Genomic DNA, 20,096 nt, shown 5'->3' on the forward strand with positions numbered 1-20,096 from the left:
CCCCAAAGACCAGTACTGTCTCCACTGTATCACACTTCTCTGTGCACAATTACATAGCATTGGGTCAGTGAGATGGGAATTTTCAAAATTGTCTAGTCTACACAACAAAACTCTGAGTCAATGGCACTTTTATCAAAAGATCCATGGTTTCCTCTAATGAAGTAGGCCTCAGATCTTCCTCATGATCTAAAATGACCTGTCTCTTGGTGTGTATACCTGATAGAAATGGGAGAGACAGCACTGGAACAGCTGAATTTATTGTAAGAAATGGAAACATGATCCAGTATTGGGATAGGAAATTCCAATAGTGGAATCAGCCACTGAGCTAGGATATCTAGCCCTGGAAACAGCCTCCAGAGCCTCTGCCTGGTCATCCCATTGGCATTCCAAACTGAATATGCTGAAAACTAAATTCACCATATTTCCTCCTGAAGTTGTTGATCCTTTTGACTTCACCATTTCTGTGTGGCACCACCACTCACCAGTTCTTCTGTTTTCATAACTTTGGGATTTCCTCTCTTTTATCTTTGATATTTCACAATCAGTTTCTTACTTCTTTCCACTATCACCAATTTGCTTGGGGCTGTCATTACCATCCACCTAGCCTTTTGCTATTGCCTCTTATTAAGTCTTCCCACCTTCATTGTTGATCCTTCCTACCACTGCTAGAAAAATCTCTATTTATTAATGTGTCCTATCTTATATAATGTCATATCATTCACTAGTGCCATGTTGTGTCCTGATAGGGACACAATCTGTGACTTCATTGATCTAAGATGCTCCTAGATGAAGAGACTTCTATTAGTTCTGAGTGACATCACCTCTGTAACGGTCTTAGAGTGTTACCAAAGACATTGAAAGATTAGCTGGGCCATCTAGGTTTATTTAGCACATGTCAGAAGGATGACTTAAACTTCTTCCTGACTACAGACCTAGCTCTCTATCTTCTAACTTCTTCCTGACTACAGACCTAGCTCTCTATCTTCTAGTTCAGGAGTGGGGAACCTTTTGTCTGTCAAGGCCATTTTGATATTTAAAACATCATTCATGGGTCATAAAAAATTAGAAATTTAAAAATTAGTCTAATATGAGTCCTGCCTGCAGTGCCAGACCACATGATTTCGCAAGCCTTATACAGCTGGGATGTTCCCCAACCTTACGGCCATACTCTCTGCCTACTGAACAAAGTGATAACTCTTTTGCTTGGCAAGATGCATCACCCTGGTTTTCCAACCTTATCTTCCATCATTCTCTCGCTCTTCCCTCTTCCCCCTCTCTGCCCTCACCGTATTTTCCCAATTCTTCATCTCTGCTGCTATTCTCTGTGTTTGGAGAACTCTTTTCTCCTCTTTGCCTATTGAATTCTTAGTCATCACTTTTTAAAATAATATTTTATTTCCCTCTTCCCTAATCACATGTCTTCACTCATCATTTAAAGCCTAGCTAAAATGTCACCTTTTTTTTTAGATTTTTCAAGGCAATGGGGATAAGGGGCTTGCCCAAGACCACACGGCTAGGTAATTACTAAATTTCTGAGGTCAGATTTGAACCCAGGTACTCCTGACTCCAAGGCCAGTGCTCTATTCACTGCGTCACCTAGCCACCCAAAATGTCACCTTTTAAAAAAGCCTTTGGCTAACTCTCCTGATAGATAAGTTTCCTACTTGAGACCTCACATAGCACTTAGCATCTCCATAATACATTTATCATATAGTAGCATATGCTAGTTTTCTATATCTCTGGGGCTTAAGTCACTTTATTTTTAACATGAGGGGATTGACTTAGATAACTTTCTAAAGTCCCTTTCAGCTCAAAATTCATCTATGTGTTTGTATTGTAACCCCTGAGAGTCAAAAATCCTCCAAAAATTTGAATTATGTGATCTTGGGCAAGTCCTTTCTCTCTCTCTGGGCTACAGTTTCTTCCTCTGTAAAAATGAGGGAATTAGACTAGATGGTCTCTGAGGGTCTTTTTACCCATACATCTTTGATTGGTGAAGGCTGCTTCCTTGTCTTATCTAAACTTTCTATTTCTTCCACTATACAATGGAAACGCAGAGTAGGTATTTAAAAAAATACTGCATTTCAGCAAGGAGAAGGAACTTGCTTGTGGTCCCCTATGTAGTAAGTAGGAGAACCCAAATTCAAACTTGCGTGATATCTTGGAAATGTACTCTCTTTGAGCCTCAACTATTGTACTCTGTAAGCCTGATAGTAGATTTATAAAACAGAAACAGGAACAATTTCATGTACATGAGGCTGAAATTGAAGACACCTAGCAGATGCTTGGGACGTTTCCAGGACTCCTAATGAGAGGGCTCTTCTAGCCTGATGGCTGATCTTGGTCCCAACAGCTTGTAAATCCCTGGAACATATGGCCGGATAGCAGTGTGTTAAACTCATGTGCATTTGACACTATGGTATTTAATCCATTAGGTGAAGTGAGTTTTTCCTCTTCAGCAAGGATGTGAGGCTGTAGTTTCCTGACTAGCTGCCAGCTAGCCCTGCTGCCAGCCTCTCCGCAAAGACGCTTTCAGATCATCTAAGTTGTCTTATAAATGAAGAAGATTGCCCAGTCAGGAGAACCTAGCCAGGAGGCTGGAGAAACGAGCGCTGAGCCTGACGTCTGAAAGCCTGGACTCAAACCCTCACTCTGGACAAGTATTTTCCCTTCTCTGTGCCTCAGCTTCCCCATTGTAAAATGAACTAGATTGCTCTCCAAGGTCTCTGCCATTTCTGATTCTCTGGCTGAATAAGCACTGAATTGGTAACTAGGGGACCTAGAGTTAAGACTTGCTGCAGGGAACTAGAGGAAAACTACTGCAGGTCTGAAAGGGAATCTTCTGGATGCCTTCTTAGAGTCATGGTTTTAAATGTTTAAGATTCACTGGGGGAAAAAAAAAGACACATTGGATTACCAAAAAAGCTAAAGGTGAGTGGATTTTCGCTGTACAAGTTCACAGACATCCTGAAATTTGTGCATGGACTCCTCAGGTTAAGAACCTGCTTATCTAATCCTTTCCTTTTATAGATGAGATCCAGAAAAGGAAAGGAATTTGTTCAAGGTCACACAGCTAGAACAGAGAGAGAGGAAAAACTTGAACCTAGGTCTTCTGGCTCTTGAATTCAATATTTTTTCAGTTACAACATAGTACAATGACCTTAGGTGAAGTTTTTTTTCTCTGGGCTTTAGTTTCCCAATTTGGGCCTTAGTTTCAACTTTGTAAGATGAGGGCATCGAAACAGAATGCAATGAAGCACACTGGAAAGATGGAAACACATTTATTAAACACCTCCTTAGTATGTGCTCAGCCCTGTGCTAAATGCTTTACAAATATGAACTCATCCAATCTTCTTAACAACCCTGGGGGATAGATGCGATCCCCGTTTTACAGTTGAGGAAACTGAGACTTCAGGAGTAAGGCGACATACCCGAGTCCCTGCAGCTAGTGAGAATCTGAAGGTAGATCTGAACTCGAGCCCCAGCACTGCTTCATTCTTAAACAATATTTTTTTAAAAGCAGCTGATCCCTGTGACTGGGATCTGTTACTGAGTGGGGAGCTGTGTGGAATGATTGATGATATTGGGGTGACTTCACAGGAGATGAAACTGCTTAATTCCAGACCTTGACCCCTGGTACTTAGGATGGAAAGGCAAGGCTTCTTGTGCTCTGAAGATGAATCTGACTTCTATAGAGTTCTGTACTTCTCTCACCAGCTTGCTCACTTTTCTTCCTCTCCCTCTCCCTCTTCCTTTCCCTTTCCCTCTCCTCCCCCTCCCCTCTGTCTCTGTCTCTATCTTTCTCTTTTTCTCTCTCTCTCTTACACACACACACACACACACACACACACACAGACTCCCTTCCCCCTCCCCCATTCCCATGTATAGTGATCTTGGAATGAGCCTTGTTGCTTTTGACCTATTGGGGGGAAAGAACAGTGGTTGATCGAGAAGTTGGAGCTTTTCTGTCATCTTTCGGGAGTACAGGCAAGGATGTGATATGCTTGGTTTGGCTTGGCAACTGTCATCATTCTCTTGTTCTCTCCAGCTACTATGGTCTTTGCCTAGTTTCCCATTTGGATGAACTGCTTTTATGTTCTGATCATTTTGTAATAAAAATCTTTTACATTGGGGGAAAAATGACTAAAAACTTTCAGTTAGTGGTTGCCTTCAGGTGTAAGCCAGGATAGAGACTTAAAAATATTTACAAAATTCATGGAGGATCAAACAGTCAAGTTTAATGTAGTTCTTGTGGGTACGTGGCTGGCACTCTCCCCAGTTATCTGCCTTCCTTAGAGTTCCCTGATCTACCAGACCTGATAAATCTCAAAGATTGAAATAGAAAGTCAAATAAGGTCATGTCATCTACTATTTTCACATTTGTCATGATGAATGAAAGCATCCAGTTCCCAAGGGTGCAATCTATGGTAAACATAAGCATTATCGTGTCAATCACCTGAAGTTTGCCAGCTATATCTAAAGAGCATGCTAGATACCACCATGGGCCCTGAAGAGTCTAAAACTCCTGCTGGGTAGATGAAGATACAGTCTACACATTCTTTGAGATTATTTTTATTGACCCATTCCATAAAGCTATTAGTGGAAATCCTGACACTCAATGGATTACTGAACCAGTGTACAAACAGAGAGATGCGTAGACTTACCTCTGTTCTAAGGAAAAGCCAGGATCTTGAAAAGGGTTACAATTTCCATCATACTGTTGGTGGATCTTGTTATGCTGCTCAGAGAAAGCACAGTACTCTCCAACAATTGTTGAGTCATTTCATTTGGGTCCAACTGTTGTGGGATTTTCTTGGCAAAGATACTGGAGTGGTTTGCCATTTCCTTCATTTGGTTTGCCATTTCCTTCCTTTGATCATTACCACTAATGCATATAAATTTGTAAATTTATTGGTTTAATAGATAATATTTAGGACAGTGGAAAAAATGAACTTCTAGGCACTGGTCCTTATGTGCATTTCTCACATCTGCCTTGAGTGTAGAATGAAAATGTGAAGGGCATGACCCTAAAGCTCTATTTCTAATTTTAGTGGATTCTAGACTAAGGAAGCTTACCTCCAACTTGTTCCCATATATCCTACCATCTTTCCTTGGTGCTTTCAATGCTGATAACTCCTTCACTCACACTGGTAGCCTCTTATTTCACTGAACTATTGTGAAATCTTAAGGACCATAACTAGAAGGGACTTTAGAGATTATCTGGCTCAATCCCTTCACTTGGATGAAACTAAAGCCCAGGTATTTGTCTCAGTATTTGGGCAGCTAGGTGGTGCTGCAGTGTATAGAGTGCTGGGTCTGAAGTCAGAAAGAGCATCTTCTTGAGTTCAAATGTTGTCTCAGATACTTTTCTAGCTGAGTGACCCTGGGCAAGTCACTTCTCCCTGTCTCAGTTTCTTCATCTATAAAAAGAGCTGGCGAAGGAAATGACAACCCACTCTAGTATCTTTGCCAAAAAAAACCAAATGGGGTTGTAGAATCAGACAAGACTGAAACAACTGAGCAACAAAATTTATCTCAGTCTGGTCTGTACATTTTAGGCTCTTAAAAGTTTCAAGATGGAGCCAGCTAGTTGGCGCAGTGGATAGAGCACCGACCCTGGAATCAGGAGAACATGAGTTCAAATCTGACCTCAGACACTTAAGAACTACCTGTGTGACCTTGGGCAAGTCATTTAACCCCATTGCCTTGCAAACCCCCCAAAAAAAGTTTCAAGAGGAAGTATGCTTTAGGAAAACCCTAGCTGAGTTAGGTCTTTGAACACCTGTTAGTAGCACTGTTGTCTTCATTACTGCTGATGTCAAGAAACAAGTTACCAGAAAATTTGTGAGTAGCTTCCAGACCTGTTATTGGTTTAAGAATTCTCTTTTTAAAACTTTTTTCCATCAAAAAAAAACAATAGATGTGTGGCCAGATGTTGTATCAAAGCAACAGAGGTCCTGAGTGAGATGACTTATACTAAAATCAGATTGTTCAGGGTCTAAGGGCTCAGGTCCCGGGTTGCGTAGCCCAGCTCTACTCCTGAGGAAGTATCCCACAATGCCTCAGAATAGCAACTTCATCATTCTATTGAAACTGTTCTTTCCAGTGTTACCAATGATCTGCCAAATCCAATGACCTTACCTGAGTCTTCTTTCCTCTTGACCTTTCTGCAGCCTTTGACACTGTCTCTTCTGGTTCTTCTACTTCTCCAGTCATTCTTTCGATTCACCCTGGATCCTCATCCTGGTCCTCCTGGGCCCTTATCTCTTTTCCCTCTAAGTTATTTCATTTCGTAATCCCATTGTTTCTCATGGACTTAATTATAATCTCTATGCTGATGATTTTCAAATGTATTTATCCAACCTTAGCTGACCATCTCCAACTTCATCTCCAGCTGCCTTTCAGATATCTCAAACTGAGTGTCCTGTACATATCTTAAACTCAGAATATCCATAACTGAACCAATTATCTTTCTCCCTCAATCTTGCCTCCTTTCTACACTTCCCTAATACTGTGAAGGACACCACCATCTTCCCAGTTCCCCCGTCTCACAACCCAGGTGTCATTCTTGCTTCTTCACTATCTACCTCCTCCTCCTCTCCATTTACTGACTTTCCTGACATTCAAGCCACAATTTTACTACTACTAGTCCTGATTAGTGCAGTGAGGTATATAATTATGTTTATTACATTGAGGGGTATGCTGTGCAAGACAGCCTTCTCACTTATCAAATCATAATTGAAATTCCATCTTCTACAGGAAGTTTTTCCTTATTCCTCTTAAATCTGGCACCTTCCCAATTTTAATTATTTCCTATTTATCTTGTACATAGCTTGTTTCTTTATATTTGTTTATTTATCTCCTCCATTAGATTTTGAACTCCTTAAAGTTAGGGACTGACTTTTGCCTCTTTTGTATTCTCACCACTTAGCACAGTGCTTTGTAGACACCTAATAAGTATTTATTAACTGATTTGTTGTTCAGTTGTTTTTCAGTCATGTCCATCTCTTCTTGACCCCATTTGGGTTTTTCTTAACAAAGATCCTAGAGTGGTTTGCCACTTTCTTCTCCAGCTCATTTTGTAGATGAGGAAACTGAGGCAGACAAAGTGAAGTGACTTGCTTAGGGTCACACAGCCAGTGTTTGAACCCTAATTTGAACTCAGGAAGATGAATCTTCCTGACTTCAGGCCTAGCACTCCATTCACCACAGCTTCACCTAGCTGACCCAAGAATGCTAATTCTTTGCTATTATTTGACTAGCCTGCAGAGTATCCAAATTGAACAGGATCTCAGAAAACCTTCTGGTTTAAACTAGACCCGAATAAAAATCCCCTCTAAAACATATTGAAAAGTGCACATCCATTCTTTGCTCGAATAACTAACTAGTGAGGAGGAAAGGAACCCAGTGTCTGCTGAGATAATCCATTCTTTTAGTCAGCTCTAATCTTTAGGGAGTTTTTCCTTTTCTATCTAGCCTTTATGTGCCTCTTCTCCAACCTGTCTGATTCTCACATGTTCCTTGTTCTCTCTGACACTGTGCAGAACAAGTCCATTCCTTCTTTTACACAACAGTCATTCAAATACTTGAAGATAGTTATTATGTTTTCCCTAAGATTTCTCCAGGCTAAACATTATCAGGTCCTTAAACTGATCCTCATGATGTGACCTGGCAGCCTTTCACTGTTGTGAGTACCTTCACCTGAATTTTCTTCCCCTTCTGAGCTTCCTTGCTAAAATATGGTGATAAGATTTGAATTCCATCCTCTACTTTTATTATCTGACCAAAGCAGAGGAGAGTGGGATGATCATCTCACTCATTCTGGACACTTAGTTCTCTTCATCTAACTTGGGATCATCCCAGCCCTTTGGACTGTTAGTCCTGCCTCCTCCATTTTGTAGGATTTTTGGAAACTCATAAATTTATCCCTGTTTAATTTCATTTTATTATATTTGACTCAGTGTTCTAGCCCGTTGAGATGTTTTTGGACTTGAGCTATCATCCAAAGTATTAGCTATCTATTCCAAAAGCTTTCCTACCTATTTTAAGAACATGTTCAAAAGACTGAAGGTTTATATTCCTTCAGTGTTGCCTCCTTATCGTTTTTGAAGTGATGTGTATAGTCGGAAGAGTTCTGGTTTTTGGAGTCTCAAGACCACTTTAGTCTTGGTAATTCTACTTAGCAGCTTTGTGACCTTGGGCATGTAACTTCACTTTATCCTTTTGGGACTCAGCTTCCTCATCTGGAAAATGAGCATCATAATCCTGACTTGACCTGCTTCCTAGATAAGATGTCAGGATCATTTTGTACACAGAAATGTGTTTTGTTGCCATAAAGCCTTTACATTGTTATTAAACCGTATCCTGTTATTTGTTGTTGATAACTTATATAAACTTCAGTATTTAATAAAAATAGGTAGCATGAATAGAACGTTTTAATGTTTGCAATGTACTGGTCATATGTTATTTCATTTGATCCTCAAAACAGTTCTGAGAAGTAGGTGCTGTTATCTCTATTTTACAGAGGAAGAGATTAAGAGAAAAAGTTAGGCAGAATTCAAACTCAGGCCTTCTGGCCTCTCAGGCTAGTAATCTATCCACTGACCTCTAGCTGCCTTTTTAGATACAAAAGAGGCAGCAGAGTATCCTGTATAGAGTATTAGACTTGGAAATAGAAAAAGCCAGATTCAGATCCCACCTCAAACACTTATCAGCAGTGTGACCCTGGGCAAGTCCATTAACCTCTCTGAGACTCACTTCCCTTTTCTGTAAAAGAGAGTGTAAGGAATCAAGTGAAATAGTAGATATGAAGTACCATGAAAATCTCGTGGGGCTCTGTAAATCTTAGTTGTCATTATTATTGCTGTTATTTTTATTACTGTAGCAGCCCCTTACTCCAATGAGGTCATAGACTATTTTAGAGGCATTTTGATCTGCCTTTTGTTTTAATATGGTTTGTTTTTAAGTTCATTTTGGTGACTGAACATTGAGTGCCTGATAAAATCTCAATGTTCGACTTCCAGTGCCTTTGCTTCATCTTTGTCGAAGAAAGTCATTAGATATCTTTGGCATAATCTGTATCTCCGCCCTTAGTGGCTTTTTTAAACACTGTCTTCCTAATGATGGTGTCTTCAGGCCTGGTGTGTGATAAAGACCTCTCTGAACTTCCCTCTCACCCCCAAGGCAGTTTTCTTTTTTTTTTAGGTTTTTTTGCAAGGCAAATGGGTCAAGTGACTTACCCAAGGTCACACAGCTAGGCAATTATTAAGTGTCTGAGGTCAGATTTGAACCCAGGTACTCCTGACTCCAGGGCCGGTGCTCTATCCACTGCACCACCTAGCCGCCACCTAGCCGCCCCCCCAAGACAATTTTCTAGCCACTCTTTGTCCTCTAGGGCATTTTTATCAGCTGGGGCTAGGGGACATGGAGATCCTGGCTTTTAAGTAGAAGTTTCCAGTTTGTCCTGATGGTCCCTAATATTTAAAATTATATGATTACAGAATTTAGAGCTGGAAGGGGGTTTTAGAGATGGTCAGGTCTACCCCCAGCCCCATCATTTTAAGGTCAAATTTGAATCTAGGTCTTCTGACTGTAAAGCCTATGCCCTTTCCACTATAACACTCCCTGAGTTTGGGCACCTGATTGTTTTATTCTGAAGGATCTAAAGCAAAGGATGCTGTATGGGGCAGCTAGGTGGTGCAGTGGATAGAGCACCGGCCCTGGAGTCAGGAGTACCTGGGTTCAAGTCTGGTCTCAGACACTTAATAATTACCTAGCTGTGTGGCCTTGGGCAAGCCACTTGACCCCATTTGCCTTGCAAAAACCTAAAAAAAGGGATGCTGTAGAGTATTATGTGATCTCCCCAGCTGATCATAATACGGATCTATAGAAGTCTTCTGACAAGCCAGACTGGCTCAGCATATTCTCCTATAGCTACCAGATTCATTGCTCTTCCCTCCTTGATATAGTCAAAGATGTTTGTTTACCAGTTGTGGGAATGTATGGTGTATGATCTGGTGCTTTCTTCAGGGAAATTTCAAAGGTTTTCATCTTCCAAATTGTATTCAGCAAAACACACAGCTCTGGAAGGCTTTGTCAAATGAAATTATTTGGTCCATTTTTGATCAGTAAGACATGGGATGTTTGGTAGAAGAAGAGTTTGGTTTGTTTTTTGTTTGTTTTTAGTGGTAGGAAAATGACTGAAATCACAAGGATCATCCTGGGAGAGTCAGAATGAAATGATTCTGATCAAATAATGTTGGAGAAGCAGAGGGTGGGCTTCCAGGGTAGATGATAGGTCCAGTTTGAGGGCAGTTAAGTCCTAGTCCAGAAAGAGGCAAGGATATGTGTGTGTGTGGGGGGGGTCTGTGAGTACATACATGTATGTTCCTGTAATGTCATAGCATTATAGGAATCATCTGGATAAATTTCTGATCTTTGAGATTTAAAGTTTGAGACTATCTAAATCAATCCTTTTTAAAAAAAAAATGAGGAAACTGAGCCCTTAATTAGGTGAATTGCCCAAGGTTGGCCCAGTTAGTAAGGAGCATTTCTCTGGATTGTGCAGTTGTCACTGCAGCCCAGAGCTCTCTGATACCTTGCTGTGATTTAGTCATCAGACTAGCTGTGGTTTGCCCTTATCAAAGGAGATTCAACTCTGAAGCCTAATTCAACAAAAAGGGATTACTCCTCACTGTGGTAAAATGCCTATAAAGCCTACTTTCCTTTGCTCTCTCTTTTGCTGTTTGCTCAGCTGCCTTTCTGAAAGATAGTTCAGTTTAAGGACTTGGTTCATATTGATTTGGGTCCCACTACAGTGAAATGGAAATTCCTGCTGGTAAATTCTGACTTTGAGAATCTCATCCTTTCGGTCAGGAATTTGTTGTAGGAGAAGATCAGGGGTGGTGTATGAGAGGTCAGTCTTATTATATATTTTGGGCTGGGGGTTGAGTTGAATTCTTGGGTTACCCCTGCTTCTTTTTTTTTAGGTTTTTGCAAGGCAAATGGAGTTAAGTGGCTTGCCCAAGGCCACACGGCTAGGTCATTAGTAAGTGTCTGAGGTCGGATTTGAACCCAGGTCCTCCTGACTCCAGGGCCGGTGCTCTATCCATTGTGCCACCTAGCCACCCCTACCCCTGCCTCTTTGAGTCTCCTTCAGTCCAGTGGCCCCTGAGGCTGCTCAGGTACCCATGCCAAATGGTTGGCTTTGGGGCTGGGGAAGGGCTTGTAGCTCAGGCTGTGGGACAAGGGGGGGGGGAGTCCCTTTTTGCTCTTCTTGCTTTTCTGTATACTGGAGAAACTCAAGTCTAAAGTAAAATTCAAGTGCCAAATACTTCTCTATTTCCCAGGCAGCAGGGTGCCTCCCCACCCTCACTCTATTCTCTACAGGGTGCCTCCTATCAACAGGAGGGAGATGTGCATGGGGGGAGATGTCCATTGGAGGCTCCAAAGAACCTGGCATAGCTTCAGAGGGAGGCAATTGCTGGAGAAGTTGGGGTAAAAATAACTGTTGGCTCTGAGGAGGATCTAAAGTGTAGGTGACGTGCTAACACTCTTGTGATAAGTCCCCCTTACCTTTCCCCTTCTTTCTCTTTCCCAGTACTCACAATACTCTTTGAGTCTCACGGATCTTAGAGGCAATTATTGCATTGAAGGCACAAGCATTTATTGAGCAGCCACCAGCTATATAATCAGTGAGGTGGGTCAGCAACAGGCAGGAAACATTTCAAGGATTCACTCCTCAGGCACAGAGAGAAAAGAGAGAGGTTGGGTACAATTCAAAAGGGGAAATGGGACAATTCAAAAGGAGAAATGGGAGCAACACTTGGGGGAATCAAGTTTGCCGAAGGAAATACTTTTCTGAATACCACAAGGTGGGACATAGTGCTTGGGAGAAACCTGGGAATAGGTTGCTGGTACAAATATTCTTATACAAATACACAATATGAAAATCTCAAGTGACAAGATAAACTTAGGGTGATCCTTGTTCTCTACAAGGATCCTTTGAAGTAAAATTTGATTTACACCCAACTTTCCAGGAGTACAGTTTGAATAACCGGAAAAGAAACTGACTTATCCCAACTAATGGCTTAGGAGATAGGAGCCCTTTTCCAAATGGTGGGCTTGGGAGGGGTGGAGTTTGGTGACCCTGCCTCAGCTAGACGGAAGATTCTGACAGTGAGGGGCTATAGTCCTTCTGACCTTTCCAATTCCTGAGCCAGGGGAGGGAAGAAAGAGACAGAATCACAGGTGATTAGACCTGGAGAGGGACCTTGGGACATACAGGGAATCATAGAATTGCTACAAGTGGAAGGAACCCGAGAAATCATCTGCCGTGTTCTCATTTTGCTAAGACCCGGCGTGGGGGAGGGGGTTTGCTCCACAGCATTTAGCGAGAAGTGGCAGAGCCAGGATTTGATCCCAGGAGCATTTGCAAGCCTCTCTGCCCTTACCGTCTCAGCCCTGCAAGTGGGCACTGGAGATAGTGACAATATGGCAGGAATTTCCCCTGGATTCCCTGGGACCTGGATCCCGGGGAAAGATGAAGAAGAAAGGCAGAACAAATTTCTTTTTCACTCCCATAGCCATCTGGTAGAGCTGCATTCTCACATCCTTTTGCCAGTAGGCATAGATGAGGGGGTTGAGGAGAGAGTTGCCTACACCAAGCAGCCACAGGTACCTCTCGAGCACTTGGTAGAGCTGGCATTCCTGGCAGGCAGCCTGCACCATTGTGGTGATGAGGAATGGGGTCCAGGATAGTGTGAAGCTTCCAATAAGTACAGCTACAGTTCGCAGGGCCTTGAGGTCCCCAACAGCTCTGGAGGAACAGTGACCTTTGGGGGCTCCTGCGTGCTCCATCTTTCGAATCTGCTTGCTGTGCTGGGAAGCAATCTTGAACATGTCACAGTAGAAGAAGACAAAGACTATCAGGGCTGGGAAGAAACCCCCACAGGACAGAGTCAGAATGAAATGGGGGTGAAACACGGCAAAGAAGCTGCAGGGGCCTTGGTATGTGTCTTGCTGGAAGAAGGGCACCCACAGTGGGAGGAAGCCAATGATGTAGGACACTAACCACAGGCTCGCCATACATATCCCAGCCGTGGGCCCATTCATGATCTGGAAGTAGCTGAAGGGCTTCTTAATAGCCAGGTACCTGTCAAAGGCAATCAGCATCACGGTGAGGACGGAGGCAGCTGAGGAAGAGGTGACAAAGGCCATTCGAAGGCTGCACAGAGTTCTCTGTGTTAAATGAGCTGGATTGAAAAGCTGGTCTTCGATGAGGCCGGAGATGGCCACACCGATGAGGGTGTCAGCCACAGCCAGGTTCAAAGTGAAGCAAAGGTTAATGCTGTCAGTCTTGTGCATCAGCAGAAAGACTGCCACAGCCACCAGTGCATTGACTGCGATGATGAGGCAGGCTAAGATGGCAAGGATCACCCCAAAAGAGCAGGTGGAATCCATGGCTTTTGATCACGGAGCGAAGCTCACTCTCTGCTCTGCTGTCTTAGGGTGTAGCAAGGGAAGACCCCATGCCCTCGTGAGCCACCAGATTGAAAGAATTCCTCAGAGTCACAGAGCTTCAGAACTGGCCGCCACCTCCCGTTCTCTGCTCCTCATTAAGGATCTTCTCACTGAGGTTTTCTTTTTCTACAGGGCTGTGGGAGTCAGCTGGGTCACTGGCAGTTTCAGTCCTCAGACTCCCGCCTCCCCTGCTCTCTGAGAGCAACAATCCCAGTGCAGACTGGTCCTCCTCCCCCTTCTCCTCCCACCCCCCACCTGGGCAAGTCCCTCCCTCTCCCATAACCAAGTTACTAGACAACTCCGAAGTACCTAGCACACTCTGTCTCACTCCAGCCCCTTCTCATCATTGCTGCTTCAAGGGATGGGGCCGTTTATCAAGTCTTGGGTTTGTTTGAAGATGCAATTCACTCTAATCAGCCTTGTTCCTCCTCCATAACACAAACTAAACTTCCGCTTCTTTTCTTACCAAACTTCAAGTCTTAGCAAGATGATTCTTCTTGGTTGCTATTATTAGCACCTTTGATCTAGCAATCAGACTAGATGATCAGAAACAGCTGTATGGGGAAGGAGCTCTAAGCACATAGGAACAGCTTTCAGGGTCCAAGGTGATTTTCACGAGTATAGAAGTTCAATGGGAAGCTCGATGGGTGACTTAAATCATCCAGGAAAAAAGGATTAGATTCAAATCCAAGTTTCACCATTTCTTAGCTTTGACACTCTTACCCAGTGAATTTGAGTCTCTCACTTCCCTTCCTTCCCCAGCCTCATTTTCCTCATCTGAAATATGGAGGAAATGATCCTTGAACTGTACACCCAAGAGATTGCTGTTATTAGCAAATGAGATCATAGCTGTGAAGTTGTGTTCTAATAGGGCATCGTAGTGCTAGGGATGGACATAGGGTCACATTGGATGACCGTGACCATTGTTGATCCCTATACCAGTATCGATTGCAGTCCCCCAGTTGATTCTTTTGGTGATTCCTTCAAGGAAGATCTGTCCAGTGCACTGGAAGTCTCTATTTGTGGGTACCACGATAGCATTTGAATTATCCATTTCTTATTCTTCCCTCTCACTACTTGGCTAGTCCATTTCCCCATATAGTCACTGAGTCCATCTTCTCACTGAGATCTTTTGACACCATATACTAGAGCCCTTAATAGTATTTCTAAATCTCTTGGTCACAATCTTGACTATTAAAAAAAAAAGTTTTGGACTAGATCATCTCTGAAGTACCTAATTGTTCTGGCCTTCTATGCCTGCCATTGTCCATTTCAACTCTGAATTTGAGTTCCTGTAAGGCAGTGATGCAAACTCAAGTGGACATGGAGACCTCTAAATCATACATAAAGATCTCTGAGGGTCTCAGGTCGACTCCTATAGAAAACCATACATTTATATATTTATTTTTTTGGTAACACAGTGACATATTAGAATCAGATAGAAACTACATTTTAATCTGATTCTGCCACATTCAAGAGTGCTGTGACCCATAGGCTATATGTTTTTGACATCTCTGCCTTAAGAGGGATCACATGAAGAAGATGATGATGATGATGATGACAATACTTTTCTTAGAGTTGGTTTGTTTGCATCCTTCCTGTTTCCCTTCTCTGAAGCCTCTGTCTAATCATCTGTGAAGAAATGTTGCTCCACTTGTTTCTCCAGATCTCTTAGGTCTGTGGATTAAGACAGAAGAAAGAAAGGGGACTCTTCTCTAATATTTGGAGGCAACTTTTCAGAGATGGGAGCTTGGCTAATCAGTGTCACTGAGAAAAATGAAATGGATTTGGAGGAAAAGATATGCTAATCATAATTCCCATTTCTCTAATGCACTGTGGTTACAAAGTACTCTACAGCTATTATCTTACTTGAGCCTCCCAACAGGCCTGTGAGCCTCCCAACAGGCCTATCCTTCATATTCTTCACCCTATTTTACAGATGAGAAAACTAAGACTCTGAGAGGAGGCATGACTTGCTCAAGGTCACACAGCTCAGCATGTGGATTTCATCCTATTTTAAAGTCAAGATCCATTTGCACAGATCCATTAGAATTAACCTTTCACCTGCTACTCTCTTTCTTCTTAGATACCAAGAAGGGAGGGAGAGGAAGAGCTGTTAGAAGCTTGTTTGCACAGTCTGGGGGGAAGCACAAACAGGATAGGGGATTAAGTGAGGAAGTGGAGAGCCACAGGCAGAGACATTTTCTGGTCTGTTTGGACAGTCTGTCGATGCACTGCAAAATAGCAAAAAGGTTCTTTTATCAGACTGGCTTTCAAAGCGACAATTTAGTGAACAACTCATTCTTTCAGGTACTTATTAGCAACTCTGAGTTAGGAATATTATACTTGGTCTGACTTCACAGTTACATCCAGAGACAACAGCAAGATAGTGGAAAGAACTTTGATTCTGATCCTGATTCTACTACTGACTAGCGGTATGATCTTGGACAATTCCTTGTCTGTAAAATGGAAATCCCAGCATTTGCACTATCTCAGAGGGCTATTTAGGGGGAAATGGTCTGAAATGTCTTCCTTCCTCCCCAATCTACTGAATCCTTTCCTTTCTTAAAGGTTCATCTATTGTGCTACCCTCTCCATGAAATCTTTCAAAATCCTTTGCTTCCAAAGGCCCTTAAAGAGCCAAAGAGAATGGGCCACTGTCATCTTTGATTTACTTGTATCTGCAAATAAAACTCATTAAGATATAGGACAATACAAGAAAAGGAAACACGTGGATTGGAGACTAACATATACAAGTACCCATGTTCGAAACTCAGACCGCTTAGCCTGCCAGAGAGGAGTTGTGTGAACCATCCAAGTATTTGAATGACCGCCATGTTTTTCTTGGCTCCAGAGATTAACCCCATGTAGATGGGAGTTACAGAAGAAGGAACAATGGTTTAGAGTCAAAAGGCCCTGGTTTAAGTCCTGGTTTTGCCACTTAATAGCTGTAGGACCTTGGGGGGTGGGGAGGGAATCACAAAATTCCTGTTGGAAGTGGCTTCAGAGGCATCCATTCTAACCCATGTCTACAGAATGCTTTCTATAGGAGCTCCAACCTCCTCTTGTTTTGCAATGCAATGGGGTTAAGTGATTTAAGTGCCCAAGGTCACACATCTAGGGAAGTATTAAGTGCCTGAAGGCTGCATTTGAACTCAGGTCTTTCTGACTCCAGGACCAGTGCTCTATCCACTGTGCCACTTAGCTGCCCCCCTCCAACCTCCTCTTCAAATCCTCCAGGGAGGAGGTACCCATTGCATCACAAGGCAGTTCATACCACTTGGGGGCAGCTCTAGTTGTTGCGGAGTTTTCTCTTGCCTTAAACTGAAATCTGCCCCAAATCTTCCATCCACTGGTTTTGGCTCTGCTCTTTGGAGCAGGTGAAGAAAATACTATGAAATGTATGGGCATACAGATTAGAATCAGGTTGCAAAGAACTTTGATTCCAGGGGTAGGCGATTGTACTTTGTCAGATAATTAAACCTATAGAATTTCCACTCAATTTTATTTTTATTTTTTAGATTTTTGCAAGGCAAACGATGTTAAGTGGCTCGCTCAAGGCCACACAGCTAGGTAATTATTAAGTGTCTGAGACTGGATTTGAACCCAGGTACCCCTGACTCTAGGGCTGGTGCTTTATCCACTATTCCACCTAGCCACCCCTCCACTCAATTTTATAGAAACATGAAATTAGAACTAGAAAAGAGAACGTTTAACCTGGAAGGGACCTTAGTAACCATCTCTTTATTTTATTTTTAATTAAATTTTAAAATTTCTTTTATTCTGAATTTAAACACTAAAAAGGAGCACTTTCATGTATGTAGCAGAACGTAAAACAAGGATTATCTATGAAATTTCTTTAATGATTGATTGTGACCATGAATCTCCATTTCATATTGCTTACTTTAAAAATGGTATCTAACAAACTATATATCACCTTTAAAACTATTTGATCATCTGTGCTTGCCTCTGAACTTCCTTATATTTTCTTTTGTGCATTTTGAAAAAAAAATTCAATGGGTCCTTTCTATCCCCCATTCTCCTAATCAAGAAAAAAGAACAACAAAATTGTTGTAACAAATAAGCAAAAATGGATCCACAAACTGTTAATGTTCAAAAATATCTATTTCTGTGTATACCTCATACCCATCATCTCTCTGTCAGGAAATGTCATTATAGGTCTTCTGGAATCATGGCTGGCCATTGCATTGATTGGAGTTTTTAAGCCTTTCAAAGTTGTTTTTCTTTGCTGTGTTGCTGTCCACATATAAATTGTTCTCCTGGTTCTGCTCTTCTCAATCTGCATCAGTTCCTATTACCCAGGATTATTTTAAATTGTCTCTTTTAACCTTTCTTATGCTGCAATAATGTTTAATCATATTGATAAATCACAAATTTTTAGTCATTCCCCAACTGGCTTAAGAGAAAATCAAAGAATTCTAACTCTTCTTTCCCATGCTCTTTTTTCTTTTTTTTTTTTAGGTTTTTGCAAGGCAAACAGGGTTAAGTGGCTTGCCCAAGGCCACACAGCTAGGTAATTATTAAGTGTCTGAGACCGGATTTGAACCCAGGTACTCCTGACTCCAGGGCCGGTGCTTTATTCACTGTGCCACCTAGCTAAGGAAGAGTTGGAGAACATCACCAAAAACCAATTAGATGATTTCGATTACATTAAATTAAAAAGCTTTTGCACAGATGAAACCAATGTAACCAAGATCAAAAGAAATGTAGTAAATTGGGAAACAATCTGTACAACTAATGATTCTGACAAAGAACTCATTTCTAAAATATACAGAAAAGTGAGTCATATTTAAAAAAAAGCCATTTCCCAATTGACAAATGGTCAAAGGATATTCAAAGGCAATTTACAGATGAGGAGATCAAAGCAATCCATAGCCATATGAAAAATTTGTCTAAATCAGTAATTATTAGAGAAATGCAAATTAAAGCTTCTCTGAGGTACCATCTCAGACTGGCCAATATGACCAGAAAGGATAATGATTATTGCTGGAAGGTTTGTGGGAAATCTGGGACACTATTACACTGTTGGTGGAGCTGTGAACTCATCCAACCTTTCTGGAGAGAAATTAGGAACTATGCCCAAAGGAAAACAAAAATGAGCATACCCTTTGACCCAGCAATACCACTACTGTGTCTATACCCTGAAGAGATGATGAAAAAGGGTAAAAAACATCATTTGTACAAAAATATTCATAGCATCCCTGTTTGTGATGGCAAAGAATTGGAAATCAAGTAAATGTCCTTCAATTGGGGAATGGCTTAGCAAACTATGGTATATGTATGTCATGGAACACTATTGTTCTATTAGAAACGAGGAGGGATGGGAATTCAGGTAAGCCTGGAGGGATTTGCATGAACTGCTGCTGAGTGAGATAAGCAGAACCAGAAAAAACACTGTATACCCTAACACTGTACACATGGGGGTGATGATCAACGTTGAAGGACTTGCTTGTTCCATCAGTGCAACAATCAGGGACAATTCTGGGCTGTCTGCAATGGAGAGTGCCATCTGTATCCACATAAAGAACCATGGAGTTTGAAAAAATTTCAAGGATTATTCCATTTGATTTAGAAAAAACAGATATCTTATTGTCTGATCTTGTTACCTCTTAGACTTTTTGTCTCTTCCTTAAAGGACATGATTCCTCTCTCATCACACTCAATTTGGATCAATGTACAACATGCAAACAAAGTAAAGACTGACAAATTGCTTTCCGTGTGGGGTGGGGGGTGAGGGGTGGGGGGAGGGAAGTAAGATTGGCGGAAAAATTGTAAAACTCAAATAATATCTTTAATAAAAAAAAGAATTTTGTTTTGCTTGCAGCAATTGTCCCTCTGGTATAATTATCTTTTTAAATGCCCTTCTCCTATCCTTATTTGTTTCTTTATTGCATTTGATCTGTTGCCCATCTCCCCACTCCTTCCATGTTTATATACTCTTCTCATGAATCCTATTTATGAGAAATAGCAACTTTCATCCCTTTCTTCCTCCTTCTAACACTAATGTATACCTTTTATCCTTCCTTTTCTTTTCCCTCTTTAGATACTCAGAACAGTATCAATCTGCCCAGAGAACCTCTACCTTTCTTATTTAACTCCCTCAATACCCTTTTAAAGCATTAAGTCTCTAAAGGTTCTCTTCCTCTTAGAATATTAATAATAAATCATCATGCCACCCCTTCCAATTGCTGAAATAAATTTATCTTTCAGGTTCCTCCTTAACCTTTGTGTTTTTATTTCAAAGTTCCTAAAGTGATCTTTTCATGCAAATATCTGAAAGTCCTCTAGTCCACTAAAGATCCACTCAGCCCACCCCCAGGGTTTTGCTTATCTTTGCAGGGTGTTATTTTTGGTTGTAAGCTTTTCTCCTTTGCCTTTTGAAATAGTGTATCTCAAGATCTTCTATCATTTTTAGTAGAAACTTCCAATTCTTGCCTGATCCTTACTATGATTCCTTGGTACTTGGACTGCTTCTTTCTGGATGCTTATTTTTGTTGTAGAAACTTTGAATTTTGTGTATGACATTGCCTTGAGCTATCCCTTTGGGACATGAT

The 20,096-nt window shown here is 41.6% G+C and overlaps 1 protein-coding gene across 1 annotated transcript; it reads right to left on the reverse strand.

The window, feature by feature from the left end:
* Window positions 1-11,640: 11,640 nt before the first annotated feature.
* Window positions 11,641-13,718, reverse strand: GPR119 (G protein-coupled receptor 119). The gene has a single exon (XM_074203371.1). The coding sequence runs from the start codon at window positions 13,459-13,461 to the stop codon at window positions 12,457-12,459; it is 1,005 nt and encodes a 334-aa protein (XP_074059472.1). The 5' UTR covers window positions 13,462-13,718; the 3' UTR covers window positions 11,641-12,456.
* Window positions 13,719-20,096: the final 6,378 nt, after the last annotated feature.

The sequence above is a fragment of the Macrotis lagotis genome, chromosome X, assembly GCF_037893015.1.
Source record: "Macrotis lagotis isolate mMagLag1 chromosome X, bilby.v1.9.chrom.fasta, whole genome shotgun sequence".
NCBI classification, from domain to species: domain Eukaryota; kingdom Metazoa; phylum Chordata; class Mammalia; order Peramelemorphia; family Peramelidae; genus Macrotis; species Macrotis lagotis.

What these genes read in the sequence shown, in the direction of transcription:
- GPR119 (XM_074203371.1), bottom strand. Translation starts at nt 13,461, where the DNA reads ATGGATTCCACCTGCTCTTTTGGGGTGATCCTTGCCATCTTAGCCTGC.